Source organism: Sorex fumeus, unplaced genomic scaffold (assembly GCF_029834395.1).
Source record: "Sorex fumeus unplaced genomic scaffold, SorFum_2.1 ptg000061l, whole genome shotgun sequence".
Lineage (NCBI taxonomy): Eukaryota > Metazoa > Chordata > Mammalia > Eulipotyphla > Soricidae > Sorex > Sorex fumeus.
Genome location: NW_026606118.1, coordinates 3876570 through 3899840, shown reverse-complemented (window position 1 = coordinate 3899840; position 23271 = coordinate 3876570). Strand labels below are relative to the sequence as shown.

Here is a 23271-nt window from a genome sequence, read left to right as displayed (position 1 = left end):
GGGATCACTCCTAGCAGACTTGGGGGACCGTGTGTGTTGCTGGGGATCCAACCTGGTCGTCGGTGTGCAAGGCCAGCATCCTGCCTGCTATCCTGTGGTTTGCTCCAATCTCCCAGAATTTTAAAAAAAAATTTTTGACTATATCTGAAAGTTCCAGGACTTACTCCTGGCTCTGTGCTCAGGGATCACTCCTGGTGGGGCTTGGGGAACCCTGTGTGGTTGCAGAGAGCAAATGACTTGACTCTCATCGTTTCAGTCAGCCTTCTTGAAATCCTCACTAGTGCTCAACAGTGTCCCTTAAAAATGAGTCGATGGGCTTCGGGGTGACAGTATAGCCTGTAAAGTGCGGTGGTTTTGATCCCCATCACCACATATGATCCCCGAGCCCGCCAGCAGTGGTCCCTGAGCGCGAGGTGTGGCCCGAACACCAAAACACCAAAAGAACAACAAAAACCCTTCGAGGGCCCTGGGGTGGCCACGGGGAGGGTCCAGGCCTGGCTCTGGAGAGCATCTGTGTAGTGGGAGGCCCAGCCTGTCTCCCCGCCGTCCCCCGGCCTCTCTGCGTTCAGGTGCTGCTGAGCACAACGGGTGCTGCCTCCCGGCACGTGTGTGTGTGTGTGTGTGTGTGTGTGTGTGTGTGTGTGTGACACCCTGGATCTTGCCCCCCCCAGATTCGGCCAGGGTGTGAGAAAACCCTGGTGGGCTGGAGGGAGAGGGCTGTAGGTGAGCACTGGCCCTGGACGCGGCCAACCCAGGTTCAGTCCCCGGCCCGCCAGGAGTGATTCTTGAGACTCACAGGGTATGCCCCCCCCCCCCCGCCCTGATAGGATATACATTAATTTTTCCCTAAAAATTTTTGTAGTGAGTATGTCACATGTTTTCATTTCATGATGAAGGCTAGCCCTCGATCCCCGATTCTTTTTTTCTTTGCCTTTTGGGTCACACCTAGTGATGCTCAGGAATTACTCCTGGCTCTGCACTCAAAAAATTACCCCTGGCAGTGCTGGGGGAGCCGTATGGGATGCTGGGGATTGAACCCGGGTTGGCGCGTGAAAGGCAAACGCCCTCCCCGCTGTGCTGTCGCTCCAGCCCAGATCCCCGATTCTTACCCAGCACATCCATAGTCCTGCCCCTTTACGGTTCTTACTAGGACTAAAGTGGGTAAGATTGCACGTTGTCTGAAGAGACCAGTGTTTATAGCAAGAGGAGTAAAATATTTAGAAATTTAGAAGGACAGTTTTCATCAAATTACAAATCCACGTGGATTTTCTTTTTTAAAATTTCTCTGTCGTTTTTATGAGCTGATGAGCTGGCTCCGCAGAGCTGTTCCATCCATTGTCAGTGAGTTCCGCGGACGCCAGGTGTTTGTCAGGTAGCAGGAAACCGTCCGGAGGACTGGGAGGTGTTCCTTCAGAGTGGGTTTCGTTTCAGCAGAGAGAACTGCGTGTGGAAGGGGTTAGATACTGGGTGTCTGGGTCTGCCAGGTTTGATGCTTTCCATGGAGTAGCGGGCGCAGTCCAAGCCGGGGTTCCCGGGACCCCATTTAGCGGCAGGACCCACAGAACCAAGTCGGGTTCCCAGAGGACGCTGCTCCTTCAGGGACACAGCTCCCGGAACTGGCCAGCTTTCGTCTCTGAGCCAGACGCACTGGAGGAAAATTCGAGGTTGTTTTCACTGTGCTGTTACAAACCCTAGATCCTTTCTTCAGAACACAGGCGCTTTCCCGCGGGAGTTTGTTTTGTGTCCCGCGTTTGGGTGTGTGTCTGCCTCTGGCTCAGGTCCGGAGCTGGGTGCTGCCGTGTGCACGGGGTGCTGGGGGTCTTGTGGTCCTGCTGGAAGGGAGTTTGGCACCCAGCTGGCCTGCCCAGGCCGGGCACTCATCCTCATTCTTGGCTTCTTGTCCTGATGGTCTCTTGTTGTGTCCCTCCCCACGCTACCCCCCGCAAGTCCCCTCGCAGCTCAGTCCCACCACCAGCCTGAGCCGAGGCCAGCCCCTCGGCAGCCAGGGGACAGGGATTCTCGAGATTCAGTGGCCCTTACAGAGGCTTGAGATCTCCCCCAAACTCACAGGACGGTTTTTCTCAGGAGGGGCCAGAACAGTCGTGCAGCAGGTTCTCATGTGGCCAGACCGGGTTCCCCTAGGTGCCCCTGAGCACTGGGCCAGGAGTAGCCCCTGAGCATGCCGGTGTTGGCCTGCAAATTAAAACCAAGGAACAGTTCTTCTCCTGCAGCTTCACGCTCAGTCTCTCCTGTCGGGTGGTCTCTGTCCACTCCTGGGCCTGGCCCTCCCACCCCACAGCCCCTGCGGAGTGTGTGCTGTGCTTTGAGAGCTCTGGAGCCCTGGCCCCGAGGGTGGCCCTCGGAGTTCATGTAACTGCGCACGGGCTGTGGCCCTCACGCTCTTGGCCATGGGAGAGGATGGTGGGCATGCTCTGACCCCGTCCCTGGAGAGTGGGCAGGGCCGCTGACCCACCTGGCCTCTGTTCCCCAGCCTTTCCCACCAGGCCCTTCCGGCTTCCTCCTGCCGGTGGACCCCTTAGCTTTGGCGCCTCATTGATGCAGCTTTCCCCCTGGGGTATCCTGGGTCCTGTGGGACACTGCACTAAACGGCCATTCTTCCAGCTTCTTAGGCGGCGCACGGCCCCTGGCCTGCCCACCTGCACCCCGCACGGCCAGGACACTGGGGCACAACCTGAAGGCACTCGGAGCGGAGCAAGGTTAGGGCCTGCGTAGTTCCTGAAAACAGCCTGAGTTCTTGATAACAGGAACAAGCGTGCGTTAATCTTTACCTTTCACTGTTCTCTTGGTTGCTCATCCTTAAAACCCAAGAATCAAGGGCTGGAGCAGCAGTCCGGTGGGGAGGGCACTGGCCTTGCACACGGTCAACCCGGGTTTGATCCCACTATCCCATATGCCCGCCGGGGGTGACCCATAACCAAAACCCAAAACCCAAACAAACCAAAAATGCAATCAAGGATCAGAGAGACGGGTGTAAGACTTGGTATTGAGAGTGTGTGTTTGCTCTTCCTGGCTTTTCAGACAGTTCACTTTCCTCGGAAATGCTGAACTGCACACCATTTTCCCGAATCATGGTCTGCAGGGGAATAAACGGGGATGGGGCGGGGAACTTGATGTTTGTAGCGCCCGTGGGTGCGTGCTGAGTTTTCGGGAAAAGGTGTCCTCACCTGGCCCCGCCCCATCCCTTCTCCCCAGATCACCATCTCTGTGCCCCTTCCCGCCCTCCTCCTCCTCCTCCTCCTCCTCCCCCTCCCCCTCCTCCTCCTCCTCCCCCTCCCCCTCCTCCTCCCCCTCCCTCTCCCCTCTCCCTCCCCCCCCTCTCTCCCCGGCCTAGGCGGGTCTGTTGTGCCGTGGCAGCCACGGGTTGCCTTTGAGGAGTCTGTGAGCCTCGTGGAGTTGGGCCGTGACACGGCTGCCGTGGGGTGACCTGCGGCCGACGGTCAGCCTGTAGCTAGTCCTGTGCTGCTGGAGCTGAGAGCCGCCAGCGCTCGCGGGAGCCCGGCTTCGGTCCGAGCCAGGCCTTTCCTCATACGTTTGGGCTTTGGGTCTCCCCCAGACTCGTTTTTCTCGTGCGGAAGAGTGAACCCATAGTCACGTCTGTCACTCAGATGAACGGCAGGGGACCTTTCGTGCGAGGTGCTTAGTAGCATTAGCTGTCGTTACTGCATTTTCTTCTCTCCAGGTTGCGAGGGTGCGAGGTTACCGCTTTCCTCGAAAGTCACCCGGTGCCCTTGAGGCTGGTCTGTTCTGAAGGGGCTATCGTCTGCATGAGCGTGAAAGCCCCTGTTTTTCCTCCGTCTGCAGCCATCCTCCAAGTGAGAAAAGGGTTCGGGGACCTGGCTGTCCCAGGTTTCCTCTGCTGCTTCAGCTGTGATTTATTTTCATACTGCCCACCCGTGCTCAGAACTCAGCCCAGCTGCTGACGGATGGTCAGTCACGGACGTAGCTGGCCCAGACCCGTGATTGAATGACCTGCTGTCGACACAGCACGCTCATTCTCTTTGTATGTTTTTTTGGTGCTTACTCCTCTTGTTAATTCTTCATAACTTAGATGAGGACTATTTCATCGTTTAAAATGTTGCAAGTTGCATTTGAATGATCTTTTCTAGACGCACCCAACTGCCTCCTTAGCAAAGAGGATGCAGTTCCTTTGATGGGTACAGCTCTCTGCGGCTGTCTCTGCTTCCGGAAGCCAGGCTTTATTGTGGGGAAACCTGAAAAAGAGAGGCATACCTACCCCAAAATAGTTCTGACATTAGGCCGCCTTTATGTTCTAAGCTTTCTGCATTTTAAGATTCACTTGTACTTTTCTTTCTATAAGTGACGTTTCCGAACTCCTCCCGTGCTGTGACATTAGCGACAGATGGTGTCCTGCCCTCTGCGTTGTTCCACGCTGTGCAGATCCGTCATGTCACTCACGGTTTTCTCCTGGCGCCTCTGTGTTCATAGCTCCCTAGCGATCTCCGTGGAAGCTCTCAGTATTCTCTTGGCTTCCTTTAGAGGGATTCCTGCGTTCAAGACCTGGAAATGTTGAAACACGTTTCCCGTTGGAAAGTTTCCGCTATGAAAACCCAGCGGGGAGCGAACGTAGGTTGAGTCTCTGCCGCGGAACGGTTGGGAGTGGAGGGGTGTCAGAGGAAAGGGGAGAAGTTCCTCAGGACCCCGAGATGAGGCTTGAGCGCCTGCACGCCCGCGTCTCCTTTCAGCTGGGGACTTGGCTCCGTCTGAGGAGTCGCCTGCCTGACTCAGCCCTGCTATGGTCTCAGAGTCGTTTCGACACGCTGCCTGCAGCCCGGCCCCAAAAGCACCTGGCACGGTCCCTTCCCTGGGCGCCGACTCGGCTCCTCTCTGCGGCCCCAACTCCCTGCTGAGACGGAAGCCCCAGAGCCCCGCTGCCTTCATCCCGCCCCTCTCCAGCCAGTGCTCCGCCCGAAGGAAGTCGCCGGTTTCTGTGACGAGCCAAGCGAGATAGAAGTCAGTCCAGAAGTGTGAGGAAAGTATTTATGAGCCTAGGCTTAACTCAGCTGTCGAGAAAGAGTGGATACTGTGTCTTTAATCTACAATACCGTGTCTAGAATAGAAAAGTTCATCTTTTGGAGAAAAAATATCTTCAGCTACGTCCTGGTATAGACCCATTTACTAGATGAAGACTACCCCCAGGTGGTTAGGCTGTCTCTTCAGGAATCAGGTGTGGAGGGGGGGCAGGCGTTCTGCATATCTGGGGCTTCCCTGAGGATCTCTGGACCCATCCCCTCCAGGTTAGGGGTGTGGCTCTCCGTTGAGACCCACTGTCCCCAGGGTCTCAGCTTGGAATCAGTGGAGGGTGTGACCAGCCAGGTGACCTAAACTACAGCTCAAAAAAGAAATCGGAGGTTGGGGGGAAGGTATGAAGGAATATCTTTGGACTGTTAAGAGATGTGAAGAATCTCGCCACCGGGCTTGATTCTGGTGGGATGCAGAAGTTTAGGCATATTGCTAGAAAGTTTCACCCTAGAATAAGTTTATGATCTCCTGAGAGCAGACCCAGAATGGAAGAAGCAGCATTTGGCATCGTGACAGAGAAAACGAGACTCTGTTTGTGCCATCTTGTGTGTTTTATGCTACAAGCCTTACTGAGGATCTCCCCCGGAGGACGGTGCTTTACGTGTGGGGGTCTTGGCTTCCGTCCAGGCCCTGCGTGGCCCGCCAAGCACCACTGGGCACCTCGCTGGCAGTCGCCGCTGGGTGTGACCCTCAAACAGCCCCTTCCCCACCGAACCTGAGCTAGCTTTCACCACAGTCAATAAGATTTTATAGACATTCAAAAAATTGTTTTAAATTAAAGAACTGTGATTTACAGAGTTGTTGAGAATTGAGTTTTAGGCATATAGTAAACTCCAGTCCCACCACCCGTGTTCAAGTTCCTTCCACCAGTGTTCCCAGATCGCCCTCTCGTCCCAATCCCTGCCCCATGCCTTTGACAGGCAGGTCACAAAGATAAAAGTCTACGTGGTTGCAGCTTAGATAGATCTCTTTTCTGTGTTACTGAGTCTGTGTTTGGATATATGGCGGTACCATTCTTTTCTTCCCCCCTTGGTTTATTGCTTCCTTTTCTTCTCAACACTGGGGTCAAGGGTGCTCTGGGCATCCCCCTTTACTCCATTCTCTTATCGAGTATTCCGTATAAAAATAGGAACTCTGCATGAATCTGCTTCTGCAGGGGCCATGCTAATCTTCTCTGTATCCTTCTGATTTTTTGGTATATGAACAGAAAGGAGCACTGTAGACATTTATTGTTTTATTGGGGTGGGCGGGGGAGGGGGAAGGTGGTTTGAGTCACACCCGGCTCTGCTCAGGGATCCCCATGGGATGTGGGGCATTGAACCTAGCTTGGCCAAGGGCAAGGCAAGCACCGTGCCCTTTGTACTGTGTCTGGCCCTAAAACTCCCTTTTTATGAGCTGTTTGTAGTTTTTCATATCCAGAATGAAATAGTTCATTAATAGACTCATATATGTGTGTATCTACATTTTTACATATTCATACATATTCATGTAGACTCTGTAGCATATAAAATAATGAACAAAATCTGTGAACTTAACAGTTGTTTAGTATTCATTGTTCCTATACTTTTAGGAATAGTGGAAGAATGTCTAAACAGATATGCATTTAGGGCTGGAGCGATAGCACAGCGGGTAGGGCGTTCGCCTTACAAGCGGCCAACATGGCCGACCCGAGTTCGATTCCTCCGCCCCTCTCGGGAGAGCCCGGCAAGCTACCGAGAGTATTCGATATGCCAGACACAGTAACAACAAAGTCTCCAATGGAGACGTTACTGGGCTCGAGCAAATCGACGATCAACGGGAGGGCCTTTACTTACTTTACAAATCAGTCAATCTAAAGATCTTGAAAATTTAAACTGATAATTGCCACTGAAATAAAGTCTGTCAGAATAATGACTTGGTTACATGGGAGTTCATATTTTTCATAAGCTTAAAGTAAAATAGAAGAGTGACAGCTCTCTCTTAGTCCTAGTGAGCCTATGTGAGCACAGGAAGATACACAAAGAAATGAAGAAACACAAAAAGAGTAAAACTCTCATCCCTGGGTCATAGTTGACTTTAAATGACAAGAGAGAGCTGATTTTGTTGTTGTTGTTGTTGTTGTTAAACCAGAAATGCTAGACTCATACTAATCTCGTTTTGGGGGGCCCACACCTGGTGGAGCTCAGGGTGCCGGGATGGCCCTACGTCTGCCACATGCAAGGCAAACACCCAACCTGATTTATTATCGCTTCGACCCTCTCATCTCATTCGCCGAAGGTTTATCTGAATGTGGGTGCACGTCTCGGCTCCCCGGGGCCCATCTGCCTACATGGCAGGGCCGGGAACCAGGGGACCCCTTGGTAGACAAATGGTTGCTCCGTCCAGTCCCACTTCAGTCGACATTCTTCGGTTGTCTCTGACTCTCCTTTTCCCCTCGTGCTGGAAGTGTTAGGAGATTCGGTTTTTCTTAGTTTCTGGGCGTTTCGGAACCGTGCCAGGTCAGGAGTTCTGTGTTCAGGCCGAGGGACTTCGCTCTGGAGAGGATCTAATACTGTGCCTTTGTGTTTCTGTCCAGAAGTAGGGTTCTGCTAGGCCAGACGGAGCTAGAGCCTGGCCGGGTGGAGCCTGACCGGGGACATTGAGGCAGAGAGCATAGACTTTTGTTTCCAGATTCTTGCCGCGGATCAAGCGAAAACACAAATTAAAAATTTGCCAGTATAGTGATGTACTATCCGGTGGGCATGAAATCTGTGATTGATTTGAGCTCAAAATAGAAAAATACACAGGAAAGACTAACGGGCGTGTCTGCCCTCTCCCCAGCAGAGGTGAGAGTGCTCTAGCCCTGGTGCTTGTCTGCATGGGTCAGCAGCACTTGGGCCCACCCAGGCGAGGCCAGGGCCAGAAGTGAAGCTGCAGCTCCCAGCAGATCCGAACTGGTGCCTTCCTTGCTACCTGTTGTGAGAGCTGGGAGCATGGGGTCATGAATGAGACCCACCTTTCCCCCATGCTGTGTCACAGGTGAGGCCCGGGCAGGTAGACGGGAAGCTCGTCTACCAGGTGAGCGGGCGTCCTGAGGCTGGGCCCCTGGCTGGAAGCTGGGCTGTGCTGGCGTGCGAGATGTGATTCTTCGGGCCTTGGGACGGGGTGCAGGCCATGCCCAGAGCAGATGGCTGCGGGCAAAGGGGGCTTCCTGAGATGTGGGTTGTGGAGAGACCCCCAGGTCTCACTGCAGGGATGCAGTCTATTTAAGAGAAGAGCATCCAAGTAAGGGTGCCCTTGGCTTGTTTGGGGGCCACATCCGGCAGTGCTCAGGGATCACTCCTGGCGGAGCTCTGGGGACCTTGCCAGTGGCGCCAGGAATTGAAGCAGGGTTGGCCGTGTGCAGGACATCTAAGTGCCTTCCCCACTGTATGTCTCTGGCCCAAGCGGAAATCTGAACCAAAGTAACTTGGCGAGGGGACAGGCGTTTAGGACATGCTGAGCAAGGCTTGGGTGCTATGCCTGCTCTCTGCTCCAGGGCTGCTCCCATGGGCTGTGTGTGTGTGTGTGTGTGTGTGTGTGTGGTGTGTTTGTGTGCATGTGTGTGTGTTGAGGGGTGGGGTAGGGGTGAGGGGCTCAAGCCAGGGCCGGCCACATGTGAGGCAAGCACCTCAACCCTTGTTCTCTCTATCCAGCTTCTCAAAGTAATTAAAAAGAAAAATTTCCTGGGCCGGAGAGAGTGCAGGGGTTCAGGTACTTGGCTTGGGACGTGGCTGATGCCAGTTCAGTCTCTGGTAACCCGTGATTCCCCAGCAGTGACACCTGAGCATGGAGCCAGGAATACACCCTGACCCCAACCCCAGACTCCCCTTTTGCCCCCTCCTGAAAAGAAAACTCTCTCAGGCCAGAGAAGCAGCTCTGAGTTTTACCTGTCACCTGGGAGGGATCACTTGATCACTTGATATCCCATTACTCATCAATTTGCTCGAGCGGGCACCAGTAAGGTCTCCATTCATCCCTGTCCCTGGGAGGGAGTGATGCAGTTAAGGCCTCTCTGTCCAGGCCACACTCAGTAGCCGCTGCCCGTCGCTCTTGGTCACCATCGGCCACCGTGCACTAGGGCTGCTGCAGTGTGGGCAGGTGTGTCGGGGCCTTCGAGCCCCGGGCATGTGCTGACTTCCTGCCTGGGAGTGACCGGGGCACACGGTGTGGCGGTCTCTGGCACTGCCCCTGCCAGTTCACTGGGAGTCGAGAGGAAGCAAGGCGCTGGGCTGGAGTGGGGGGGGGGGGGGGGGGGGAGGAACAGCACGGCTGCGGCCACTGGGTGCTGCTGGCCCAGGAAGCGGCTGTGGGGCTCTGACCCTGGACCGTGCGGTTCCCTGAGCACCATCTTCGTTTCTGAGTCCAGACGGCGGTTTCCCTAGCAGTCTCTAGCACCTTCTTTCTGCAGGCCCGCAGTGCTTTATCGGAGCCGACTAGGGCGTGGAATCGTGAAAAAGTGCTCGTGTGCGGTCTCCTTCAGGCTGCCTCGCCACCGAGGCTGCGATGTATAGGCTCTTGGCTGGTTCAGTCCTGGGAGTATGGGGGGCACCAGAGGGCGCCAGGGGCCAGCTGGTTAGGGCCATGGACTCTTGGGGGGAGGGGGCGCCCTGGGACTTGGGAAGTCCAGCCATGGTCATCATCCTCTAATGTGGCTGGTTGGACAGTGGCTGCCTGGGCAGTGCCCACTCCCACAGTGCCCATGAACAGTGGCCGTGAACAGTGCTCGCTCCCACAGTGCCCGTGGACAGTGGCCACCAGGCAGCAGTGTGGTTGTTTGTCGGAGGTTTTCGCCGTCTGCCCCAGCTGGGGTGCCTTTGCACTTGTCCTTCTTCCCTGCTGTGTGACAAGTCTCCAGAGCTCCTCATCTGGCAGAGATCTGGAGGCTGCGGCCCTGAGTAGCTGGCCCCCGGCCCCTGCCCCAGACCCCTCTGCCATCTGTCCCTGAAGCCGCCCGCCGGGTGTCCTCTGTGTGCGTGTGTGTGTGTGTGTGTGTGTGTGTGTGTGTATGTGTGTATGGTGCGACAGCGGCACTTCTCAGATCGACTTGTTGGGGAAGTGACATGGGACAAAGCGCTTTTCCCAAAGGAAGGGAATTTGGAAAATGGTCTTGATTCATTTCTGCCGCCTTGAACCTGTTGCTCGTTTTCCTTGTTTTTCCTTTCAGCTGTCCAGTGCTCTTTTGTGCCCTTGACCTTCTATAAGAAGACCCCCTGTTGTTTGTTTCTCCCCCACTTCGACGGATTTTCCTCTGCGTGGGCCTGCCCGGGGCCCAAGTTCTGGCCGGTCAAGCCTCTGCCTGATGCCCACTGACGCGCCTCGCTCTGGGTTGCTCTTTTCTTGGTCTTGAGCTGCTCGTGCCCCGGTGCTGGGCTGGCGGCTCGTTCCATGCCTCCCTCTGACACTCCCCGCATGGCCTGGAGCCTCCCAGAAGGAGGTTCGGCACAGCCCTCCGTACGAGCACCTCGCCCCGGGACGGGTGGGAGAGCACGGGGCTGGGATGCGGCTCGGGTGGTCTTCTGGTGGACCAAAAGTGAAGGAGAGTAAAACGAAGTCATCTCTTTGGTCTTTGGGCCACACCTGGCTATGCTTGGGGATTGGAGCCAGGTGAGCTGTGTGCCAGGCAAGGGCACTACCCACTGTCCCTTGGCCCCTAATGTGAAGTTTCTCGGGCGTGGTTAAGATTTTATAAGAACTTGTTTTCTTTCCTGGGAGGGAAGGACACCCAGCGGCGCCCCTGGGTCACTCAGGACAGAGCTCGGGGCCCCCAGGTGAAGTGTGCCCGCCAGCCCTTGTAGCTGTTTCTGTAACGGCTTCACCTCATCTGAAAATGGTTTTTAGGCCTTTTTTGGTTTTTGTTTTTGTTTTGGGGCCACACTCGGCTGTGCTCGGGGCTTATTCCTGGCTCCGCACCTAGGGATCAGGTGACTGTATGTGGCACCAGGGATAGAACTGAAAATAACTTTTTAAAGTTCATAATTGTTTTTGTTTCGAATAAGGAGTATTACTAGAAAAGCCAGTGGTCGCTCAGATCCTCCTGGATGCTCGCAGCTGCGGGCAGCTCACCGCGTAGAGGGTCCCGAGGGCTGGAGAGATGGCGCGGCAGGGAGGGCGCTCTCGCCTTGCATGAGTCGGGTTCGGTCCCCGGCATCCCATATGGTCCCCCGAGCACCCTCAGAAGTGATTCCTGAGTGTAGAGTCAGGAGGAACCCCCCGAGCACTGCCGGAGGGGGCCTCAAACCTGCCCCGCTCCTGTCCCCAGAAATGGGTACCCGAGATCCTTCTCTGGGCAGTGACGCAACTCCGTGCCCTTTGCCAGCTCGTTCGTCCGTAGGCCTGCAGAGATGCCCTGAAGGCTTCAGTTGCGACCGACTGTGGGGTTGAGGTAACTGCTCCGCCGCTGCGTGGGACGCGGATGCAGGTGGGAGTTTCTTTTTGTAGGTGAATTTGGAAAGTCTCAAGGCAGAGCACGTGATGAAAACAGTGGCCAGGCTAGGCAGAGGAGTGACTGTTTCAAGTTTGGGGAGAAAAATCAGGGAAGTCCAAGAAAAAATCGCATCCCACATGTCTTCACGTTGTCCAGTGCTATCCGCCTGGGTGGCCATATGCTGGGCTGGACTCGTGTCTCCTGCCAGTGTCCACTCGAAAGGGCAGGGCCTGCCTCAGAGTGACGGGCTGGAGGTCAGGGATTCAGGGATACCATAACGCCGGGCGCACTGCGCTTAAGGCCGAGGACAGAGGACGGTGGTGAGTGGTTTGTCTGCTTCTGTGTTGGCCTGGGCCCTGGGACAGCTGGACGGTCCAAAATAGCCTTTCACGGGCTCGTGGGTCGGTGCTGGCTGTCAGTTGGCGCTTGGAGCTGGGCCTTGCTCCCTTCCGGCGGCCTGCCGTTGCTCTCCTGGGCAGCTAGCTGGTCACCCCTCGCAGGCTCACTGCCCTGGAGCACACGAATGGCCCTGCTGAGGTTCGGCCCGAGGAAGCCCACACCCACGGACATCTCGCAGGGCAGTGACGGGGTGCTCCTGATTTGGGGGGAGGCAGCTTAGTGAGAAGCCACTGGTCAGAGTGGGTGCTCCTGATCTGGGGAGGAGGGTGTGGGGGAGAATCCTCTGGTCAGAGTGGGTGCCCCTGGTTTGGGGAGGAGATTATGTTTAAACTAGCTCTGACATTTCATACATCACACAGCCTGTGTACAGCCAGGAGGGAGAAGGCTACTTCTGAAATGAACTGGGCGGGGGTCAGCCTAATTGGGGGAAAAAACCGACACAGAGCAAAGTAACGTTTCCTTGCTCTGTTTTTTTTTCACTGTGATAGTCAAGAGGCCCCAATAATTATTGCTGGTTATTCGGGACTAATGATGTTTATGACCAGTAGTAGGTCAGGACCTACCCAGTGCTGTTTTCATATTTATATTTTTACTGAAAAACCCTAGGTTGTGTGTTATTTCAAAAGTATTTTCTGAAGAAGTAACACTGATTCAAAACGTAAACCTCAAAAATTTAATGTTGTCAAAGGAAAGCATGCTTAAAATATTAAATTTAATATATAAATTTAAATTTGTATGAAATATAAAATTTATTTTGCAGTTAAAATGGGAAAATACCGAGTAGTGCGTATGTTTTTTTTTTTTTAAATAGCACCGTAGCACTGTCCTCTCATTGTTCATCAGACTTGTTGTTACTGTGTTTGGCATATTGAATACGTCACGGGTAGCTTCCCAGGCTTTGCAGTGCGGGCGAGATGCTCTCGGTAGCTTGCTGGGGTCTCCGAGAGGAGCGGAGAAATTGAACCGGCTCGGCCAGGTGGGCAGCGTGCAAGGCAAACGCCCTACCCACTGTGCTATCGCTCCAGCCCTTTCAAAAATAAAGATTCAAAATAATTTGTTTCCTTTGTCACCGGGTAACTTGTTCTCATTTTCTTACTGTTTCCCAAGCATTGGTTCTGGGGAGTCGCTCCCCCTGGGCGGGCCTGTGAGTTTCCTGCTCCCCCAAGTGCTGAGGCTACTTGGCCTAGAGCCTTTGCACCCTCCCAGTACGTGCTCATTTGAGCATCTATTGGGAGCTGTTGCCTGAATCTTGCCGGTTCCTGTTCTTTATGGCAGCGCACTTCATGCTGTCGTGGCTAAGCTCAACTATGCGAAAAACAACAACTCTAATTTGCGGGGGAAAAAAATCAGCTCTGATATTGGCGAGAAAGTTCCTAATAAATTAGCGGACGTGTCTGCAGACACTGCCACTTAACTCTGTTTTTACCAGCGGCTTGGGGATGGGGGGATTTCGGCCGCCTGGATTCTCAAACCTTCTTCTTACATGCTGTTCTGCAGGCATCACTGTGGTGCCCGGGGCTACCGTCACTTAGATCTCCAGTTCTCATTCCCTTTGGACATCCCGTTCTTCACCTCAGTCCTGTGTTACTTGTGCGTGATGATGAGCGTAGACGTCGGTGCGGTCTGAGTTCTCCAGGTCACCGCGTTTGCTCGAAGATGCTGGACACTCATTCTGTACGGGCTCTGGAACTCAGGGGAGGGTGGAGGGAGAGATCAGATGAGGGCCCTGCCCTTGACCCTAATTGGGGGAATCATTTCTTGTTCATTTCCTTAGAAGATTTCTATTTTGGGAATCTACTTTTAAAACTGGACTTTTAGCTAAAGCCTGGGCTACTCCTGAGAAATCCAACCCTAGAGTGGGCGAGGCCCGCTTGGAGGCAGTATCTAGGGTCGGTGCGAGAGGGGTCAGTGGCCCCCGGAGGCCAGCGAGTAACTGCTCACTGTGCACTGATAATGTAGATCAACCAATGTGTTAGTTAATTGGCTCTTACCTTAGGAACTCAGGCCACCTCAGTTTGCTCAGTTCCCTTTGATTTCTCTGTGGACCAGGCGAACTCTGCAAGTCTGTGAAAAGGAAGCTGGGAAATCTGCCCCCTGCCTCCCTGCCCTCCTTCCCTTTGCCCGGCTTCATTTCCCAGCCCCCGGAAGGAAGGATAGGTTGGTGGGAAGGTGGTGGAGAGAATCTCTCAGCGGGATCTCTCCTTGCTGGGTGACAAGTTCTAAGGACTTTGCTAAAGAACTTTGTATGAAAGTCACCTTTTTCCGGGTTGTTGCAAAGCACAGGTGCTTGAGAACTCATCATTCCGAGTCCATCTTTTCCTCGAGCTGTTTGTTTCAGGCTACCTGTGATTTACCTACGGGTCATGGCAGAGTTCGTTAGCCTCAAGTTGGTGGAAAGTGAATCGAAGTCTTGCAGCTTGTGGTGATAAGAGGGAAACACAGTTGTATGTGGGCTGTCAGAAGTTTAACGCTACCTTTGTGTGTTTCTGAACATAAGTGAAACAAACAAGATTCGGGGCAACTGTCGCTGGCCCACTACTTTCCTTACCCAGAATAGTTGTGTCCATGGAAACCCTTTGAACCAGTCAGCTGACCACATTAGCTCTTCTGCATGAGCTAATACAGAATGACGTTGGTGGGTACTTTTGGTTAGTTAATTGAAATGATGGAGAGCTTTTGAACTTACCACTAGTATTTATTTTCCTAGATTTATGTCTGTAAATGCTTATTTTTAAAGGGGAAAAAAAAACCCTTTTACTTAATTTTCCCTTTTACCCCATTATGTGTTGCTTCTAAAAGGAGGTTCCAAAGTTGTTTTTCTCTGGCAGCTTTTAAACTTTTCCTCTTCGCTGTTTTTTATTTGTTTTTTTTTTTTTTAATTTTTGCAGTGTGATTATGATACACATAATCCCAAATTGGGTGTTTTTTTTGCTGAGTCTTTGGGTCTGTGAGCCTCTGACCTTTTTTAAATGTTGAAAGCTTATAGCCTTACTTCCTCAGAGATCTTTGGGGTGCCCCCGCCTCCCTGGTGGCCCCCATGCCTACACACGCACTGTCACTCTGACGGCCTGCTCCTCACAGAGGGCCTTCTGTCCCCTGCCCTCGGCGCTGGTTGTGTGTCCCTTCTCCTGCTGATACTTGGCTCGCTGGTCTCGCCCCGTCCTGCGTTGGAAAGGGCGGCCTGTCCCATTCTGCGGACTTAGCCAACTGTACTTTTCTCTAGGTTTCACTTAAGGCGTTTCTTGTTTCTATCGATTTTCTGCCCTGGTTGACTGTTTCCTTGTGATTTTTTTTTTTTTTGATAGTGTGTCAGCCATTGTGAATTTTATTTAGTGGATGCTAGAAACTTTTAAATTCCTTTAAACAACGTTGGACTTTGCCCGAACTCCTAATTAGGTTGCTAATTTACTTGAGGGGTATAGGCCAGCCACATTTCCAAGAACTGGGAAACCCATCCCGCCTGAGCCAGTTACCTCCTAGGAACGTTTTAAATGTGCAGCCTCCCCTTTGTCTAATGGCTGTTGTAGAGTTCATTTTGACGAGACGCTCTGCTTAGTCCTGGCGTTTCCACACGGCGTTTTTCCGACCCTGTTTCCTGGGAAGCTTGACGCGTTAGGAGGGCTGAAGTGTGTTGTGCTTTCACTTCTTGTAATTCAGCGTTATTAGCTGGGGCCTTTTCACTTCCTGGGATTCTTTATGTTTGCGGTTAGATAATTGCATCATTTGGAAATGGTTTGAATCAGCCGTGTTTATTGTGTTCGTGTGAGGACACAAACACTCAGCGAGGCCCCCTGTTTCGTAACAGGCTCGGCCTGGGAACAGGCCCTGCAGCTGGTGTAGCTTCTCTGAGGGGCTCTGCTCCCAGCCCCACGGACAGACAGACAGACAGACAGGCAGACAGGCAGCCAGACAGGCAGTGTGGCCCCAGCGAGTCAGCACGAGCCCCTTTTCCCCCCTCTAAGTGGCTTCTCCGTCGGAGTTGACCTTTCCACTTCTGTGCTCCTGGCCCCTTAGTCTGCCCTGTCGTGGGCATCTTTCCAGGGGGCTCCCCTGGTGGGGGTCTGGCCTGTGGATTTTTGGGTCCACAGAAGTCGGGACATTTTCTGCTGCTTCACACTCCCTCTTCCATCTTCACTTTGCATTTTACTCATTCACTCACACATCCACATATCCTTTCATACACACACACACACACACATGCACGCACGCACACACGCCTTATGGGTGGCGTCATCATTCACTGCCTCCTGCTGCCCTTTCTCATGTTGACTGCTAAATTGGTGCCTGCGTATCCTGAAGGTGTGCAGGCTGCGCCCACCTCGCCTGTGAGACAGAGTGGCATCCCCCGGGGGGTCGTTCTCCCTGTGTGCCCCACCCGACTCCCTTCCTGTCTGACCTGTGCCCTGGCCGTCCTGCGGGTTCGTGGCACACTGCATGCAGTGGCGGCTATTCTCTCGTGTCTGGGACGTGGAACGGTGACCGAGCACTGACGAGATGCCGCTGTCTGGGAGAAACAGCTGCCCCAGGGCCCCCAGGCACGGGAGAGTCTCGGAGATGGAAACCCTGCTGGCAGGTTTCTGTGCCCAGCCGAGCTCACCTCAGACCTGCATGTGTGGATGTTGAGGAGGACCCGGCTTCTGGGGAAGGGCGGTGGGTGCAGGGCACCCCGGGTCTGGGATCCGTGAGCTGCAGGTTCGGGCAGGTCGCGTGAGATGGACCGAGTGGTGCGTGGCTGCCGGCGGGCGGGGCAGGTCCAGTGACTCTTGTGCATCTGCCTCCCCTGCAGTGTCCTGTCCGCAAGAGGTCGGTCTTGGTCTGGCAGAGGGTCTGCAGATTCTCATCACTCTGCAGTTTCCCATCATTCTGCGGTGTTTTTATTTTTTGAAAGAAAACTTGTTTTAAATCACTTTGTCTACCCAGGCTGGTGATCACGGTGCAGGCATTGTGATTTTTCTTTCTCCTGCTCCCTTGCGATGGCTTTGGATTTTCTCTGGTGGGGAGGGGGGTGCCGGGAAGAGGCCTCCCAGCATTTGGGGTACAGTTTGCAGTACGGTCAGAATTGCTGGGGGCTATGGCAGAGAAAATCCTGAATGAATTGGTCCCTTCTTATTTGCCTCTGGGGATGGTCTATGTTCTTGTTCTATTTTATTGTTGGCTTGACAGAAGAAACTTGATCAAAATACTGACAGTGTTGGAGAAACAGTGGGCATTGGACGGTGGGCATTGGACATTGGCAAAAGATTTTTCCGAGAACACGCGAGGAAGGCTGAGAGAAATGAAAGCTTCTCCTTCCAGACAGTGGGACCCTGAGCAGACACCACAGGCAGTCTGGCCCCCGCCTGCCCCACCCCCTGTCACCCTGTGCTCGCTGGACTTTGCTGTCACACTCTGCTTCTGGCCTGCTCTGCGCTCCCAGGACAGGGACAGCACCGGCGCCCCGGGCACAGCCCTGAGTGCCCGCTTTGCAATTAGGCTGGCCGGGGCTGGCACACAAGCCTGTACTTAGTTCCGCCTGATTTGTAGCTTCTGGGGACTTTTTGCTCTTTTCTCCCAGAACCCCCAAATTTTTCCTTTGAAACATTGTGTCTGTTGCAAGGGGGTGGGGAGGGGGGGCCCTAGCGTGCCTTGTGCGAGAGAAAGTGGCCAGTGGCCAGGAGGAAGCCCGGCCGTAGATGCTCCTGGCTGCGGGCCAGGGCGAGCTTCCAGGGGGCTGAGGGCGCTTCTCACCCCACTCTGCTTCTGTCTCCCCCAGGCAGGAGGGCCCCCTGGGAGATGGGGCCGGCGGGAACTCGGAGTCTGACACCGAGGACTTTTCAGAGGAAGCCACCGCCGAGAGCCTGTACGGCACCTCGCCGCCCAGCACCCCGCGGCAGATGAAGCGCCTGTCGGCCAAACACCAGAGGAACAACAGCAGCCGGCCGGCCAGCCGGGCCAGTCTGAAAGGTGAGTGCGTGTGGCCGGGCTTACGCGCAGGGTGGGCGGGTGCTTGGGACACGTCGCCGCCCGCTGGGGTGCTGCTGGCCGGGGAGCGGAAGAAACGCTCGTGTGCAGTGACCGGGACGTCCACGCTGAGCGTGGGGAGGAGGCCGAGCGTGGACATCTGTGCTCGTCCCGTGGGCATTTTCCTTTGGATGCTTTGAGTCTCTTAGATGGAAGTCTCTGGAATCTCTTCCAGACAGCCCCAGGCCGCTGGCCACGGTTCATCCTGAGTGTGTAGCTCTGTCCTCGGCGGCGCTCTGTCCTTCCATACCGAGGTGGGCTGGCCTGTATCCCTCTCCCAGGCCCAGCTCTGCTCTGCCCCTGGCCTCTGACGCAGACGAGCCGTGTCCTGCCCACCTGCTGCCCTGGCCTCTGCATGATGCGTGGACGTCAGACCCCAGAGCCGGGACTGTGGATGCAGATTCCCTCTCCGTCTCGCCGAGCAGCTGCTCGAGACCGTCCCAGACTTTCCTGGGGCGCATCCTCCTGTTCCCGTCCGGGACACGGGTTTCCATTCTTGATCTCAGCCAAGACACGCCCTCCCCCCCGCCCCCCATCGCCCGTCCCCCTCCCAGCTCATTCCATTTCTCTTCTTGCACCCTGGTCCCTGGGCTGTGGGGCAGGCTCCCCTTGTCCCCCCTTCTCCCGCACTGGCGGTCTTGACGCTGCGCTGGCTTCTTCACGACCCAAAGTTCATGATGCGGAGTTTGCTGTTATGAATGTGTGTGCAGAGTCCTCTGCACGGTGCATTATACCAGCTGTGCTGTGCAGACTTCAGTGTGTGAAGCTTGCTGGACTTGAGGCAGTGTGCCTAGTGCTCTGTGCCCAGTGCTCTGTGTGCAGTTCAGTGTGGGAGGCCCACTGCACAAGGTTCACTGTCCATCACGCAGTGTATGAAGTTCACTGTGTGGAGTTCAGCGTAGGGACTTCACTGCACGGAGCAGTTCTTGTCGTTCCTCTTCCTCGGGAAGGGAGCAGGGCAGGGCAAGGTTTGGGTTGTGTTTACAAACCCGCGAGAAGCTGTAGCTTGGGAGAAATCCTGGGCGGTGTCTTAGGAAGTAAGATTTCTCCTTTCTTAAACATTACGTGCAGTTGGCGCATGGCCTGTACTTGGAAACTCGTCTTGTTCAGTTTCGTTCGTGACCCCCAGCACCAATCCTGACCTGTTTCTCAGAATCTTCCAGGAACGGGCGTAGCTCATTTCTGAAACCCACTGAAGCAGTGTCTGCCCAGTCTGGCCTGCGGAATTGTGTTGATTAGTTGGACAGGTCACAGTCAAGTTGTGGTGGCACCTCCTGGACCAGTGCTGGGTATCGGTCAGGCATCTGCTGTGCCGTTTCCTGAATCAGTACTGGCTGGTTGTATTGTTAGTGCACGGCTTTGTTGTGGCACTCCCAGAATCAGTGCCGTTGTATTCGTTGTATAATGGTAACTGTGTTATCATATGTGCGTCTAACGATGTACACATTATTAAATAGTTGTACTGGCGTGCAATTACTGGGAGGTGCCAGTCTGATTCACTTCTTGGCCCCATTATTTTGGACCAGTTCTCTAGAGTTTAGTCCCGTGTTATAGATTGAGAAGCAGAGATTTGAGAGCAACGTGGTGAAGCCTGGCAGGCTAGTGATGTGCCGGACTCATGTGGAGAGCAGCTCTGCCCTGCTCCTGGGGACCCTGGGCCAAGCCGCCACTTACTTCTTATACTCACATGCCAGAGGGGGTGAGCACAGAGAGCAGAGGGCGCAGGGCGGGGTGTCCCACAGGCCCAGGTCCTGGGGGCGGGGGTAATTGGTTAATACCAGTTGAGCTTATTATTACATCTCTGCTCCAGCACCCCACTTTCATCACTTGATCAATAACCAGTTTGAGGATGCAGACATCCCTAACCGATCACCCTCAGATTTTCACGTTAGCCATTTAGGACTTTCTCAGTAACCAAGTTGAGGTGGGTTACATTCCTGAGCCAGCACCCCTTCGTCTTCTGGTCAGTGGTGCTCAGCTCGGCACCCCATTCTGGGAGTGGATGCACACACCCAAGCAGCTCCAGTGGGGAGTGAGGACACACACACACACACACACAGCTCCCATGAAAAGTGCACGCGTGCACTTGCAGCTCCTGTGGGGAGTGGACACCACAGACAGAAACACACACACACACACACACACATACGCAGCTCCTGTGAGGAGTGTGCTTACACGTGCATGGTACGCGCACGCACACAGCTCATAGGGAGTGCACACACACATGCACACACACACACACGCGCGCGCGCGCGCTCCTGCGGGAGTGGGCACGGCAGCACTGTCACTAGCTCCATGTTGGTGGTTTCCGTCCCCAGGAAGCAGGACAAGGCTGCCACATGGGATTGCCCAGCGCTGTGAGGGCGGCTGGCAAGGGCAGAGCGGTCTGGACAGGGCTGCAGGAGCAAGTGAGGGCCGGGGCCTCAGCCTCTGCAGAGCTGTCAAGAGTGGATGGGCAAGGACAAATGGCCAGTTGGGGGGGCTGCAGAGTGCACGGAGCCCCTTTCCGCATGTTCCTGGCTGGGTTTCCCTTAGAGTGTTAAAGGCATCTTGGTTTCCAGAATGTTGACTTCAGCTTTTCAGAGCTGTGATGAGCTGACAGCACCTCGGTGAGGATGCTTAGTTCCTGTTTGCCTGCAAACTGTCAGCTGTCCGACACCAGGCTCAGCCGAAGGCCAGGGAAGCTCCTGAATCAGCTCTCTGACTGAGGTTGGCTTCAAACTTGGATGAGTGTTGAGATTCTCCTCTTAGGGTGAGTAGCTGCTGCTGGAACTACTTCATGCAGGTACTCTCGGCGGCAGACTCACACTTCCTGGGGTGAGCAGACTCCCTGCTGAGTGCACAGTGGGACCTTCCCTGCAAGATGAAGACTGGTCTTTGCTGGTTGGCAGGGACCCTATCGATTATCCCTGCCCAGGCTGAGAAAGCCCACAACTGCTGGTGCTGGGGAGCGGCTGATTGGACAAGGCTTCTCCAGGCTTCTCACGTGCCTCTGTGTATGTGTGTGCATGTAGGGGTGTGCATGTGTTTGTGTGTGCCTTTGTGGGGGTGTATCCATATGTGCACGTGTGTGATAAGCCTACGTGCAGGGTCTGTGCATGCAAGTGTGCACGTGTGTGTGTGTGTGTGTGTGTGTGTGTGTGTATGCATTTACATTGACCCAGAAGGGACTGAAGTATCCGTTTGCTGCTGTGCCCTGAGCAGAAGCTATCTGGGCCTGGAAGGTTATTCCAGCACTAACGAATCTTAGCACTTGGGATCTTGACAAGTGTTAGGCAATATTTGCTTACGTGTGACCATTCTTGGATTGGCTTGTGAGAAAGACAGCTAGTGCTCTTCTTCTGACAGAACAGAAGGAAGAACATCCAGCTGTTTCAGAGTTGATGCTGATTACACAAGAATTAAGACTTTGAGGGACAGGAGCGATAGTACAGGTTTGGTGTCCTGAGCTTCCTCTGAGTGCAGAGCCAGGAGCACTGAGCACTGCTGGGTGTGACACCCCTACCCCCCAAAATAAGACGAAAAATGGATTAAGACTTTGAAGCCAGAGCACTTTTTTTTAAGAGTCTGCATTATAATCCATAGCAGCTACATTTTTTCATTAATTTTTTAATTTTAATAAAGTTTATTCAGTATTGGGCTGGAGCAATAGCACAGCGGGTAGGGCGTTTGCCTTACACGTGGCCGACTCAAGTTCGATTCCCAGCATCCCATATGGTCCCCTGAGCACCACCAGGGGTAATTCCTGAGTGCAGAGCCAAGAGTAACCCCTGTGCATTGCCGGGTGTGACCCAAAAAGCAAAAAATAAAAATAAAAAAATAAATTAAAAAAAAAAAGTTGATTCAGTATTCCAGCACCAGTTCCCACCACCATTATTTCCAATTTTCCCCAATATCCCCCAAGCCTGCCCCTATGCAGTTATATTTTCAACAATACTTTTGCCAGATTATAGAGGACAAATAACTTCAAGATAGTTTCTCTATCTGAATTAAAAAATCAGCCTACTTATACGTGAATGTACTTCCATCTTCTTACCATTAATATCTCAAGGGTGTGTGTTGTTTGCACGTGCAAATATATATTTTTTGCTAACAGTAGCAGGATTAGCAAGTCCTTTGGTGCGGAAGAATATAATAAATATTACTGTGAAACTGAGCCACTTGAAGTGGAGAGTCTCATTCCGTCTATATCGGCATATCTCATAAATACAGAACGCGGACAGACGCCCTGGGCTAGCCACACTCTGCAGGGCCCCCTTTGCCCGCCCTTCCCTTCTCTGGCCGAAACTGGCTTCCCTGTCTCAGCAGAGTCCATTCTGCAGGGCCCGGGGTCAGCGCTTGGCCTGGTCCTTCCGGAGAGCCTTTGCACGTCAGCCCTCTGCCGGCTGTCTCAGCTCTTAGCCTCTTCCCCTCTCCTGAACCGGTCTTGCTGCCCCATCCATCCGTCTCATGGTGGGCTGACGGTGGCTAGGCTTCTACCCTGACCTTGGCCATCACCTGGCCACCTGCTCTGGGCCAGTCATCACGTACTGTGGCGACAACAGCCAGGTTGTGGCTGTAAAGATGAGCAGGGACTAAAGCAGTGTCCATCCCTCCACCAGGGCTGGCCACTCTGCCGGCTGGAATCAGAGCCGGGGTGCACCCAGGAACTTGCATTTCAGGGGGCACTCCGAGTGTGCGGGGACAGTTGCTGGAGCCCGGGAACCTGGAAGCAGGAGTGTGGGCCCGCTCAGAACTGCTCCCGGGCTTAGCGAGTGCGGGACGGCTGAGCCCTGCTCTGGACCCTCATTGCTCCGTCCCCTTCCTCAAGGCGAGAGGGAACGGCAGGCCTTGGCCTGATGCAGGCCCGTGGAGAGGGGTCTGAGTCCAACGTTGTGTCAGGGAGAGCCCAGCACTTGTTTTTTTTTTTTTTCCCCTTTATTGTATTTTTTTTTTTTTAAAGTTGTAGATTTACAATTTTTTGTGTTTTGGTTTCAATTATACAATGATCAGATACCCATCCCTCCACCAGTGCCCATTTTCCACCACCATGGATAATATCCCTCCCACCCCCACCCCCCCATCCCCCCTGTCTCTGTGGCAGGGCAATCCCCTGTGTTCTCTCTCTCCTTTTGGGTGTTGTGGTCTGCAAAAGAGGCATTGAGTGGCAAACATGTTCAGTCCATAGTCTACTTTCGACATGCATCTCCCCTCCTGGGAGGATCCTCCAAACATCCTTTATTTGGTGCTCCCTTCTCTATCTGAACTGCCCTTTCCTCTAGGATACCCGGCTGGCCTCTAAGTTATGGAGTAATCCTCCTGGTGCTGATCTCAGCTATTCTTGGGTATTAATCTCATACTTTGTTACTTTATATCTCCCAGATGAATGCAATCTTTCTATGTCTATC

The 23271-nt window shown here is 53.9% G+C and overlaps 1 protein-coding gene and 1 pseudogene across 2 annotated transcripts in view; one reads left to right on the top strand and one right to left on the bottom strand.

Moving 5' to 3' along the window:
* Positions 1-23271, top strand: part of MAP3K4 (mitogen-activated protein kinase kinase kinase 4) — a 68260-nt gene that overhangs the window by 4685 nt on the left and 40304 nt on the right. For both annotated transcript variants that reach the window (XM_056126436.1, XM_056126435.1), the window contains exon 2: positions 17637-17827. In XM_056126436.1, coding sequence (XP_055982411.1) covers positions 17637-17827 — 191 coding nt within the window. The remainder of the gene's footprint in view (positions 1-17636; positions 17828-23271) is intronic.
* Positions 6182-6278, bottom strand: LOC130034831 (uncharacterized; annotated as a pseudogene).